Source organism: Leopardus geoffroyi, chromosome D4 (genome assembly GCF_018350155.1).
Source record: "Leopardus geoffroyi isolate Oge1 chromosome D4, O.geoffroyi_Oge1_pat1.0, whole genome shotgun sequence".
In the NCBI taxonomy this organism is placed as follows: Eukaryota; Metazoa; Chordata; class Mammalia; order Carnivora; family Felidae; genus Leopardus; species Leopardus geoffroyi.
In genome coordinates, this window is record NC_059342.1 from 62395949 (window position 1) to 62410014 (window position 14066).

The 14066-nt window shown below is 38.0% G+C and overlaps 1 protein-coding gene across 1 annotated transcript in view; it reads right to left on the minus strand.

The window, feature by feature from the left end:
- The window catches only part of ERP44 (endoplasmic reticulum protein 44), a 97670-nt gene that overhangs the window by 55761 nt on the left and 27843 nt on the right, over positions 1–14066 (minus strand). The window contains exons 2-3 of the mRNA XM_045467793.1: positions 4132–4204; positions 2127–2166 (exon numbers count right to left, since the gene is read on the minus strand). Coding sequence (XP_045323749.1) covers positions 2127–2166; positions 4132–4204 — 113 coding nt within the window. The remainder of the gene's footprint in view (positions 1–2126; positions 2167–4131; positions 4205–14066) is intronic.

A 14066-nucleotide genomic window follows, 5' to 3' on the forward strand; every position in this document is an offset into this window, starting at 1 on the left:
GTTCTTAGCATTAAAAACAATGTATATAAAAAGACTGGCACAAAACAGCATTATCAGGGACCTACTATGGTTCATTACCCTCCGAGGCATATCCGTATTTTTAGGCAGCTCTATTAGAGAATTCTTCCTTAAACTGTGCCACATTAATAACTTCCAGACAGAACTCAGAATGGAGCCTGTGAGACCATATAATATAAATCTATGTCCTGTGGCCAATTGCCCAAGTTTTTTTCAATTGAATAAAGAGTACTAATTCATGAACAACTCAAGGTATTCTTTGGGTAATATGTTTTCCCAAATAACTGCAATTAGCCCACATTTCCAATTCAGTTTCTAGGACAAGGTCAATGGCACGTTTTATTTCCCTCTCTTACAACACACAAAATACCTCAAATAAGAGAACTGCGTTCTAGTTTTAACTCTGCCACAACTCTGCCAGGTAACCCTGGGAAGACACTTTGCTCCTCTGGGTCTCAGTTTCATTGCTAAAGTGGATTGGACTAGAAAATCGTATACCAAATTTTACAGCTATTGCTACATGTGGACAATCCTAATTTACCATGGAAAATGCTACCTTGGTTATGCATTTTATAAATGGCATTTTCTCTGTATATCTTCAACATTTTACTGAAGTTCTTTAAATAACTACACTATATGTTATTCACTCAGTAAATATCTATTATGTACTTATTATCTGCCAAGTATTATGCAGAGAGCCTGGGGACGAATACTGAGAAAAGACAGATACAGTAACTTAAAGCTAAAGCTGTAGTAGGTGCCACCAAATAAACTACAGCATACAAGTGTTCCCAATGAGGTGAGCATGTAGTATTATGGAAAGACATAAAAAAGGGTTGGGATAAGGGTAGGAATATTGATCTAGGAAGGTGACCTGGAGAAAGTGGCATTTAATCTAAGACTCGAAAGATGATAAATACTTAAATTAAATGAGAGAAGAGTGACCCACCTAGGCAGAAAAAATACCATGACTAAAGGTCCAGTGACTAAAGAATATAGAATATTACAGAAACTGAAAGACGTTCAGTATAACGGGTACAGAATGTGGGAGTGGAGAGAGGCAAGATACACAGATGTAGAGGTAGAAAGGGAGCAGGTCATTGGGGGCTTTCTAGGTCAAGGTAAAGGACTTTAGACCTAGAGTTAATGGAACATCATTTATGGGTTTTAAGATGAAGTGTAACCTTATTCAGTGTGTACTTTAGGAAAGACCACTCTGGCTTACTTTTTAGAGAACAGAATGGACACACGTAGGACCTGAGGCACAGAAAACAAATTAGGAGACTGTCACAGGAATCTGGGTAAACTGGACTGTGGCCATAAGTAGGGCAGTGGCAACCAGTAGGCAGTAATAAGCGTAAAAGGGTCAAATAAAATACAGATGGTCTAGGAATAAAGATTATGTGAGTGTTTCAAACCTCTCTGGCTCAAGCTCCCCACTTGACATATTCTTTAACATCTACTACATAGTATGCCCTGGTTTTAAATGCCACGAATGCTGAGTAAGACATTATTTCCATCCTCAATGTTTCTTCCTGGCGCACAAATATAAAAAACAAAATAATGTAGTAAGAAAAAAAAAGTGGTGTCCAGTACTACAGAAACACAAAAGACAAGAATCTGATTTAGACAGGGGGCGGAATAAAGGCTTCCTAGAAGTAGTAGGCAATACATGTTTAAAAAGTGTCAACATGATTTTTCCTTCTAAACTTGCCACACCCACACCCTCACCTCCAAACACCGCCGTACAGGAAAAATACAGAACTGCAGTACTGTGTGTGTTGGGGGGGCGGGGTGTGAAAGAGAGAAAGAGAGAAAAGGAGGGAGGGATTTGAGTTTTTGCTACTACTTTTAAGATGTGGGATAATGGAATCAGATATATTTTTCTCTTAAAATACAAACGATCAGCAAATTAAGCTGTTCCCTTTGTGAATGAACCTTAATTGACTTTGTGTATGCAATACTATCTCACATATGAAAAAGGCTTCCCCACTCACCCCTTTCTAGCAAAGAAAAATACACCCGTAGCAAGACGAAAGAAAAAAACTAAAAGATGCAACTTCATTACCCCTCCCCCCGCAAAAAACAAAAATAAGATTATTACTTACCAGTCAGCATAAAAATTTACTAAAGCAACATCAGCATTGTCTGAAATTGAAAAACAAAACCAAACAACCTAAGTTAATTATGTCTTTGTAACTGACATAATCCAAGATTTGGTTTTCCTCATGGTCTTCTTCCCATTTATGTAAAGGCCCACTAAAAATACACAATAACAATTAAGAAACCCGCACACAGGGTCATGGATAGGTTACATAATTTGTGGGAATCCCTGATCCTTTTCTCTATATTCTCCATCTTTATACCTTCACTGAATGAATATAAAGCAAAAGAAGAATCAAACCCAGATCAGGCAAGTAAGCCACTAACTCATTAAAAGTGAAATGGAGGGGCACCTGGGTGACTCAGTCAGTTAAGTGGCCAACTTCGGCTCAGGTCATGATCTCACAGTTCGTGGGTTCGAGCCCCACATCGGGCTCTGTACTGACAGCTCAGAACTTGGAGCCTGCTACGGATTCTGTATCCCTCTCTCTCTCTGCCCCTCCCCACTTGTGCTCTCTCTGTCTCTTCGTCTGTCTCTCTCTCTCCCTCCCTCTCAAAAATAAATAAACATTTAAAAAAGTGAAGTGGAATGATCTGGGCTTTAACAACCTAGTTTTTGATCTCCCATATACATGAATAAACCAAGAAGTGACTCTGCAAGAAAATTCTATTTCACAGAAAAGACCTGTGTAACTAAGCTATGTGTAAAGCTCTTGTACAGCTCAGATGTCCCACCTAGTTGCAACAAGAAATCTACAACCAATAAAGTTGCAAAACATGTACATGTTCTATTTCCAATCCATTTAACAGCTCTTCTCTGTTGCCAAAATAGTATCATCTTAGTATCATCTGCATATGAGGATGTGAAGACAGGAGACTAAACGTATCATCTGCATATGAGGATGTGAAGACAGGAGACTAAACGTACTACAGAGAAACTTAGATAAATTCACTCACAAAAATAAAAGTTATTCTAGAATTTGAAAAATGAAAGGAGAATTTTTTGTAAGTTTCAATTCTCTTCTTCCTTTTTTACCTTCAAAGCACTTTTTATCCACTTGCTTCTTCATCTAAAGCAGTGGTTCACAAACTGCACTCCCTGGACCAGAAGCACCTGCAGCATGTAGAAACTTACAGAAATGCAAATTCTCAGGTGGGGTCTAGCAGTTTCTATTAGAAACTTGGAGCCAGGCCTAGCAGTCCGGATATTATTAAGTCCTCCAGGTAACTCATGCATGCTAAAGGTTACAGACCATTGCTCTAAAGAGATCCCACAGTGTAGGAATAGACATTTTAGCATTTAAAACCAGTTCCAAGAACACAAAACAGCATATGAGGCTCAAGAATAACTCTTTTCACTTTTATTATTTTTGGTTTTGTTCTGCTTAAACCAGTGGAGGGCTTTTAAAAAGAAGAAGGTAGAAATCATTTATGCATTGTACATTTTCTTAAATCTCCTAAATTGTTATTTTTCCATCAACCATGTGTTCACCTTCCCTCTACTACTTTTAAAAACAGAAATCTTTTCCCTGCAAGTTAATTGTATCCACAATCACACTGTCAGCAAACAAGCAGTCAGTAAAACACTTAATTGGAGCAATGACAATAAAAGATATCAGAGTCAGTGAATTAGTCAAAAGTTAAAAAAGACGAAAGATGTCTAGACTGTGTCCTAAGACCACAAACTTTTAGTACTGCACAGTGGAGACTCCTGGCCTCTAATCTAAGTAGGCTCTAGCAAAATACGAATTGTTAAGGTGGCATTTATGACAAGACAAAGAAATAAAATGAGATTAAAGTTTATTTGTAACACATAAAGGAGACATGCACATTTTAAGAAATTTTACTGAAAATCAAAACCAAAAGTGTTTTAATTCAGTAAACCATGGAAATAATCAGAATGCCAGCTCCTCAAACTGTTCTAGTAATTGGGATTTAACTTTGTTTTTGTATATAAACTAACTCTTTATAAAGAAGAAAAGTGTACTTTAAAAATATCAAGGTACTTACTTAAAATGTCATCTATATTTTCTGTATCAAGACTTGTTATTTCAGTTGTTACAGGAGTAAAAACCCAAGTTACCTGGAAATTTTAAAAATGTGAAATTAATAAATGTTTCCACAAAAGGTAAATATTGCAGAAAGTCTAATAAAAAGAAAATTTATGCATAAAGTTGGTTCCACTTGTTATTTAAAAAATCATCGATCAATTGGTTTTAATTTTTATTATCTTTATTTTTATTTTAACCCTTCACTAGGTCAGTGAAACAGGGGAAATACTAACTTCTTAAGCCTAGAAACTGATCAAATAAATAAGACTTCCTATACATCCAAAAACACAAAAGCAGTTGTTTCTAAACAATTGAGAAATTAAGAATTTTTTCATTCTCTTAAATTAATATTTCAAGAACTTTACGGAGCAACAAGAAAAAAATGTACTGGCTTACTATCAATTTTGAAAGAATACAAACTAAAGCTAAGTTTGCTGACTCTATCCCTACCATGTTTCTAAGATAAAAGAAAATGATAAAGATAAGAATTCAAGAAAGACTTTTAAGTTGTGAACCAGAAGCCTTTCTTGCCTCATCTCACATACTGGTGATAACAATGTGTCAAGGGACAGGCTATTAAAAGAGAGTAAGAATTTTCTGCTTCCAAAACATTAAACCAAATTTCAAGTTTATCAAAGACAGTATTAGCTTGCCATCTGCAAAATAAATACAAGATTCAACTTTAAACTAGCAACTGTTCACTTAGTTTAAAAGGCAGTACACTTAGTGTATTTTATTTTTAGGTTCCATCTTTAATACACCTTGTGTTTAAGGAAATCCATTCACTGAACCACAGCTATTGAATGACAGCTAATGTCAGGGGTAAGGCACTGATGGCTACTCCCCTGCCCACCCATTTCACAGATGCTGTAGTAATCACTACAGTTACCACTCGAAAAATTTTTACTTCACCAACAATTCAATTTCTGAATGGTACAAAGAGCCATGTTGATGCTGATATGCAAACAAGCCCAGCTAATTATTTGAAATATCTCTATACATTCATTATTTTCTTAGAAAAAGCCAAACAGCACTAGCCTTATTCTCGAGTTACCAAAATTGAGTAGCCAACAGTGGACTACTATTTCTGCTAGCAACCAATAAATTATACTCTACTAAAAGTAAGCTACGTAAGTTAAAACCGCTGAATGTTTGACATATATAACTAGTTGCATCATTTTTAACACCTTAAAAATTAACTGGAGGCATGCCTGGGTACCTCAATCAGTTGAGTGATCTCATGGTTTGTGAGATTGAGCCCCATGTTGGGTTCTGCGCTGCCAGCACGGGGCCTGCTTAAGATTCTCCCTCTTTCTCTGCTCCTCCCCTACTCTCACTCTTTCCGTCGCTCTCAAAAATAAAGTTTAAAAAAAAAAAAAAAAAAAAAGGAGTGGGAAGAAGGAAGTTTTACTAGGCAACAACAACAACAACAAAAAAAAAAAGTGGGTTGGTCATTGAAAGTCACTTTCCTTTTGGGGATGGCAGAAGTCTATTAGGCATATTACCTAACTAGTGCTGATCAGGTATTTCTTGGCTGACTGGTTTACAATTCCATTTCTGGGAGAGCTAAAACTGTAATTAAGTCTTAGTTTGGTAGCATGGGGCTTAGCATAAGTAACTCCATTTGAGCCTGTTTTGTGTTTAAGAAATCCAGATATACTGATACAAGATTTTAGAGTGAATTGTGTGTTGAAGAAAAATTCAAGAAGGTGAAGCAAAAATATACAATTAAGCAACAAAGTTGGTCTTTATCAAAGTCATCATTAAATAACTTGACATTTATGAAGTATCTACTAGGTACCAAGGGCACAAATGCATAAGGCATGGTATGCTCTACCATCAGGAGCTCTCAAAATTGTGGTAGTAAGGAGGGGAGAAAAATGTTAAATACAGATAACAGTCTTCAGTTGTATGATCTAAGTAACCCCATTTTTGAAGAGTTACTCATCCATCAAAGTACGTTTATAAAGAAGTATATTCTAAATTTAACTGCTTTCTACTTTGAAATATTTACATGGCAAAAGTATTTAAATGCCAGATAATAAAAAAATCGAGGCAACACTCAACCTGGCTGCGTTAAATACCTGTTACTTTAGAAACATGGCACCAATAACCATGCAACTGATAAGCCACATTCAGCTAGCAGCTGTGTTTAAGAGGGCCCAAAGCAAGAAAACAGTCTCTGACCCAATCATCTCTGCACCCTGTAGGGTGTAAAGGAGGTGTTTTATCATTAACATTTTTATTAATATGCAGTGTAAAGGAAAAGACAGGCTGTTTATTTGAATTGTTAGCAAGCTCCACTAGTCTGACAAATTGTTTCTTTTCATGTCAGCCCTAAGCCTAAACAGAATTCTTCCAGGGAAACATCTTCATGTGTCAAATTCTATAGTGCTTAAGTAAAATAAAGACAAGTGGCTCTAAACCAGGAAGAGAGGAGGGTAATCATTCATCTAAAAGTTAAGACTTGAAGTAAGCTTTTAAATGTATTTTCTTTCAAAGAAACGGCAAAAACCTACAAAGACATTTTGAATATGGAAGATCTTAACAGACATGGAGAATATTACCCTCTAATGATGAAATATTTAGACAACATATGTAAATACACAGACATAAACTTAGGAAATACTTTACAAGTTGGTCATTCTCTTCAGTTCATTACCTCTTTTTCTTGCCAACAGAGAAGAATCTCCAATCATCTAGAAGTCACTACATAACTCCATCCACATGCAATAAGTACCAATTATTAAACATTTCACTCTGAGATGTGTCTAGTGACATGATCTTATTACATAAAAGGCCCATCGGTAAAAAATGGTATTGCACCTTAATTCATCAAAAAAAAAAAAAAAAAAGAGTGATAGGCTACCTTTAAATAGAAGCTTCTTCAACAAGTAAAGAGTATTTTCTACCCTTAGCAGGTTTTTTAAGAGGTGTCTGGGTGGCACAGTTGGTTAAGCATCCGACTCTTGATTTCGGCGCAGGTCAGGATCTCATGGTGAGATAGAGCCCCATGCCCGGCTCTGTGCTGACAGCATGGAGCCTGCTTGAGATTCTCTCTCTCTCCCTATCTCTCTGCTCGACTTGTGCTCTTTCTCTCAAAATAAATAAACTTAAAAAAAAAAAAAAAGGTTTCCAAAAGTTAAGAAATCCTTGGGAATTAAAAAGCTTTCCTTTCCTGGGGCACCTGGGTGGCTCAGTTGGTTAAGTGTCCAACTTCAGCTCAGGTCATGATCTCACAGCTTGTGAGTTCGAGCCCCACACCCAGCTCTCTGCTGACAGCTCAGAGCCTGGAGCCTGTTTTTGAATCCATGTCTACTGCTCTCTTTGCCCCTCCCCCACCAGCACTCTGTCTCTGTCTCTCAAAAATAAACATTAAAGAAGATTTAAAAAAGAATAAAAAAAAGCATTCCTTTTCTTCAATTTCCCTCTGTCCTCCATGACCACATAACTGGCTAGTGATGCCAGTGTGCCAGCTGTTATTTCCATAGCATTTCTGAAGCCACCCAGCAGTCAGTTGCTTTTCCCCAAACACACCCCACAATTTTTCTGCTTCCTGTTCTTTGCATACATAGTTTCCTCTACCTGGAAAGTTCTCTTCTCCACTACTGCAGAATCAATCCTTCAAAGACTGACTTCCTCTTCCATGAATAGCTGTCTGATTCTCCTGGTAAAAAATAACTTTCCTTTTCGGGGTACCTTGGTGATTCAGTAGAGTGAGCGTCTGACTTTGGCTCAGGTCATGATCTCACGGCTTGTGAATGTGAGCCCCTCATTGGGCTAGCTGTTGTCAGTGCAGAGCCCGCTTTGGATCTTCTGTCTCCCTCTCTCCCTGCCCCTCCCCTGCTTGCACTCTCTCTCAAAATTAAATAAATTAAAAAGTAAAATAAACTTAAAAAAAAAAACTTTCCTTTCTCAAAAGTTTCACCCATTCCATGGGGTGGGGATAGAAAAAGGAGAGATGCATGCTAGTGGAAATTAAAACCTTCTCTGGATTAGATATCAGGTTGAAACAAGATACAATAAAAGATTGGTTACATGACAAAAGATAGTTTTTTAGAAATTAATTTTGTGAAGATATTTTTATTAAGCACTCTTAGTGTTAAGTAAAATTTTAATTGTTACAATATTAAGGTAAATATATGCATAACACTAGTGCAGACAAAATGTTCTAGTGCTCACTGCTAAACCCAGTACTGTTCCTCTTTTGAGAAAACATTAACTGAACAAGATGCTAATCCCACAGGATCTTCTTTAGAAGTATGAGCTAACATCAGTAATAACACATATTGGAAGTGAATTATTAAAGCTTCTCTGTTCATAATTATACAAATAAATATAAATTACCAATTTTTCCTTATACATGAAGACCATTTGAGTGGCTACTGTTCAAATATATCCTTAAAGGGAATACTATGGCACTCCCTAAATCGAGCATTTCCCTTCAATCTAACCTGCCCACAGAGGCCAGACTCCTCCTTCCAAAAGCTGCTTTGCATATATCAAACCTTCTGCCAAAAGAATACAAGAACAAAACCAACCAAACAAAAAAACCTCCAAGGGTTTTTCTCTGCCTACAGTATAAAAGCCTAAACCTTGAACCTGGCATTTAGGACCATCCACAAACTTGCTTTCCTAAATAACATCCTACTGCTCCCCATTCATATCCCATCCTCCAACTAACAGGAATGTTCTAGTTGGCCATATACTCTCGCTTGCTTGAGACAAACCCAGTTTATGCCTGGTTGCTGTGGAATATCACTAACAGCACAATTCCTTTCAAGTGGGTCCCAGTTTGGGCAATAAATTCTGGCAGGAGACCTTTGGCAATGGAAAGGAATTATAACAAGCTCCTCGCAAATCCCAAATTATTAATAAGTATGTAATGTCTTCCCACACGATATACAGTAAAAGGAAATAAGAGAAAAGAATAAAGATGGATGCAGATACAAATGCTGTTGAACCAATTACTAACCTCACCCACGGACTTGATATACGAGGCTCTTCACAAGGAATAAAATCAGTAGCTCAGGAAAACCCTTCAATGGTCACTCACAAACGGACAATACAAATCCTGAAGTTATGAATCCAAAATGCAAGGGGTCTATAGTACATGCAATTACTAAAATGTGTCTCCTTATTCTCTTGCATCCATACTTTCCTTGTGCAGTTTCTTCTTACAATGTCCTGCCTGGAACAGCTAGGAAGGGCTATCTAGTTCTCAAGACCTAATTCAAAAGCTATCTTTTCTATGAGGGCTTTCCTGATGATCCCAGAACCCAGTGATTCATTTCTCTTCTGAACCCACAGAGCACTTTCTGGAGGGTGCTAACAGATTATTATTCACACTGATTACTTGTGCTATCATACCTCCTTCAGGAGACTGAGTACCTTGAAAAAGAGACTGCACCTTTGTATACCACAGATCCATTTACTACGACACCCTATTTGTATACAGTGAGTACTCAAATACATACAAAGTGAATGAGAAGATAGATGATGTTAATACACTAAGAATTTAGAGGCAGGGTGCTGGAGGTGAGAAATGGGGGAAAGAAGTTCAGAAATGGGAACAGCCAACATTTTTAACATGTTTGAGGATAATAAGGTTATCAAATAAGAATGAAGCCTATTAAAATTTGTTTTTAATTATGTAATGGTGAAGAGCACACTACTAGGTAATTATTTAGACCCAAATTTAGAGTGAACCTCAGAAGTGATCTTCCTGCCTCCTGCAGAAAGCCCTCTACATCACTAAGTGCTGTCCTGAGTTCCTAGGCATACCTTCTTCAGGTTCCCCTACAGGTATACTCTGATGTGATTTCTAGACACTTCAGCACATAGCCCTTCAGCACCCTCATTTAAGAATAGCAAGGGCACCTGGGTGGCTTAGTTGGTTAAGTGTCCGACTCTTGATTTCAGCTCAGGTCATGATCTGACAGTTCATGAGATCGAGCCCTGCCTTGGGCTCTGCGCTGACAGCATGGAGCCTGCTTGGGATTCTCTCTTTCCCTCTCCCCGCCCTCCCCAACTCATGCTTGCACGCATGAACACTCTCTCTCTCAAAAATAAACAAGAACAGCCATGTTACATTAGTGGATAAACTTCTAATATTTCTTATATTGTCTTATTTTAGGACCAGAATCTAATAAACTATCAGGCAGAAGAGGTGATTGGGTATTATTTCTGTTAGCAAGATTTATAGTCACAAAGCATTTGCTAGGCTTTGCCTTAAATGTTTTATTACCATAATTTGATGAGTTTAGAAAACAAGAAGTGTTTCTTTTAAAGCTGAATACCTTAAAACCTTGCTATTCAAATAGTTCCTGAACCAGGAGCACTGGCATCAGTTGGGAGCTTGTGAGAAATGCAGACTATCAGGCCCCAGACCTACTGAATCAGAATCTCCACTTTAACAAGATCCCCAAGTGATTCCTATGCACAAAGTTTAAGAAGCACAGCTTTAAAAAAAAATTTTTTTAATGTTTATTTTATTTTTGAGGGGGGAGGGTGGGAGGGAGTGAGCGGGGGAGGGGCAGAGAGAGAGAGAGAGAGACACAGAATCTAAAGCAGGCTCCAGGCTCTGAGCTGTCAGCACAGAGCCCAATGCGGGGTTCGAACTCACAAACTGCGAGATTATGACCTGAGCTGAAGCTGGACAAAGCAGCACTGCTTTAGATAGCAAAGGCTCCAACTCTCCAAGCAAGTATGTAAACCCATTTTAAACTCTGTACAATGTTTATGGTCCTCAAATATGAACACAAGAACAAGTAAGACTCATTTGTGAAAAGTCTGTATTGACATGCAAATTACTGTGATTTTAGAAAAATGTGGAATCTGTAATCTTATTAGAAATTTACAAAGATGTTAATTTTTTAAAGTGCCTTCTGCTTGAATAGAGATTTCTGCATGAAAATTACTGGCATAAAATGGAAGCTTTAATAGAGAATGTTTCCTTCCATGTGGCATTACCGTTCTCAATTGACATTACATCTGCTAGGCATTCTGCAGTAATAGCTCGGTGTATTTTTGCTAAATCTTTCATTTTCCTGCCTTTCTGTTAGGAGACTCTCAAAGCCCTTTACACACTATGTCTCTCCTATAGCAAGAAATAAGTAATGTACAAGGCAACAGCTCTCTTCCATTCTAATCCAAATTGACAAACCAGCCTACTACCTGAAGTCCTGATGCCATGGGACCCAGGCTGCTTCTCCTCCCTGGGGCCACTTCTCTGACTCTCAGTTTTGCATTAAGCTGGCAGGCAACAGAAGCATAGAGATTTTTCAGTCGGCTGCAAGGAGCTAAGAGATATGAAAGGTCCCCAGAGAGAAAAGACTGAGGCTGACAAGCACTGTAAGAGCCTTGAAGCTGTGTATCAATTGAGGCACATCTCACTGTTAGTATTCCCAGAAGCATTATAATGAACTAGAAGTTCAAAGAGAGGGGAAAAATAGAACTAAGTATAGAATAACCCTGGTAAGCTACTTTAACCCTCAACTGCTCAGTGATACAACCTTTGGCCAAATGACACAAATTTTGGACAAGTCAGAACCAGTCTGCTTTTATAAAGAAACATTAGAAAAATTATACCATTCCTCATTAAATAAGTTAAAATATGGTGGGTGCAGACATGTTTGGGAAAATAAATTCTATACCCAAAGAATAATTCAAATGTAGGTAATATAATCCCTAAACTCAAATTCTGCCAGTAGAAACAACGATAGAAAATAAAAATACATTGTTGCAATTCGTATTTTTTCTTGCACATTAGTTATTTGATCAAGCATGGGTTTCCATTAAAACTGATGTCATTTCGGGGCACCTGGGTGGCTCAGTCGGTTAAGTGTCCGACTTTGGCTCAGGTCATGATCTCGTGGTCCGTGAGTTCGAGCCCCACGTTGGGCTCTGTGCTGACAGCTCAGAGCCTGGAGGCTGCTTCAGATTCTGTGTCTCCCTCTCTCTGACCCTCCCCTGTTCATGCTCTGTCTCTCTCTGTCTCAAAAATAAATAAACATTAAAAAAAAAAAAAACTGATGTCATTTCACAATGTACTACAAAGCTTCACTAATCAAAACAGTATGGTACTGACACAAAAATAGACATAGATCAATGGAACAGAATAGAGAGCTGAGAAATAAACCCACAAGTACATGGCCAATTAACCTATGACTAAGGGGACAAGAGTATACAATGGGGAAAAGACAGTCTCTCCAATAAATGGTGCTGGGAAGAATTGGACAGCTACATGCAAAATAATGCGATTGAACCACTTTCTTACAATATACACAAAAATAAACTCAAAATGGATTAAAGACCTAAATGTGAGACCCAAAACCATAAAAATCCTAGAAGAGAGCACAGGCAGTAATTTCTCACACTGGCCTTTGCAACATTTTTCCCTAAGGCAAGGGAAACAAAAACAAACTATTGGGACTACATCAAAATAAAAAGCTTATGCACAGGGAAGGAAACAGTCAACAAAACAAAAGGCAACCTACTAAATAGGAGAAGATATTTAAAAATTATATATCTGGTCAGGGGTTAATATCCAAAAAATATAAAGAATTTATACAACTCAACACCAAAAAGAAACAAACAAACAAAAACAAACAAAAAAACACCCACAAACAAACAGAACAAACCAACACCAAATAATCTGATTAAAAATGGTCAGGGGTGCCTGGGTGGCTCAGCCAGTCAAGTGTCCAACTCTTGACTGCAGCTCAAAAGAAAAGGGCAGAGGACCTGAACAGACATTTTCCAAAAGACATATGAAAAGATGATCACTATCACTAATGATCAGGAAAATGCAAATCAAAACAATGAGATATCTCCGCATACTGTCAGAATGCCTAAAATAAAAAAGACAAGAAATAACAAGTACTGGTGAGGATGTGGATAAAAAGGAACCCTCGTGCACTGTTGGTGAGCATGTATGCTGCTGCGGTCCCCGTAGAACACAGTATGGAGGTGCCTCAAAAATTAAAAGCAGAAATGTCGTATGATCCATTAGTTTCACTACCGGGTATTTACCCAAAGAAAACAAAAACACCAATTCAGGGGCGCCTGGGTGGCTTGGTCAGTTGGGCGGCCAACTTCGGCTCAGGTCATGATCTCGCGGTCCGTGAGTTCGAGCCCCGCGTCGGGCTCTGGGTTGACAGCTCAGAGCCTGGGGCCTGTTTCAGATTCTGTGTCTCCCTCTCACTCTGCCCTTCCCCTGTTCATGCATGCTCTGTCTCTCTCTGTCTCAAAGATAAATAAACGTTAAAAAAAAAAAATTAAAAAAAAAAACACCAATTCAAAAAAATATATGCATTTCTATGTTTATTGCAGCATTATTTACAATAGCCACGATACTGAAGCAACCCAAGTGTCCATCATAGATGAAGGAATAAAGAAGGTACAGTACGTGTACACACACACACACACAACAGAACATTACTCAGCTATTAAAAAAAAAAAAAAAGATGAGATCTTGCCATTTGTGACAACATGGATGAACCTAGAAGGTATTATGTTAAGTGACATGAGTCAGAGAAAGATAAGTATCATGTGACTTCACTTATATGTGGAACCTAAAGATCAAAATAAATAAAAAGCAGAAACAGACCCATAAAAAGAGAGAAATGATGGTTATCATCAGAGACGGGGTAGGTGGATGGGGGAAATGGGTGAAGGAGAGTGGGAGCTACACAGCTTCCAGTTATGGAATGAGAATGTCACAGAAGAGGCGCAGCATAGGGAGCACAGTCAACGGCACTGGAATCGCGTTGTATAGTAACAGGTAGTGGCTACACTTGTGGTGAACACAGCATAATGTATGAACTTTTCCCACCACTATGTTGTACCCCTGAAACTAACATTTTATGTCAACTATACTAAAAGAAAAAAAAA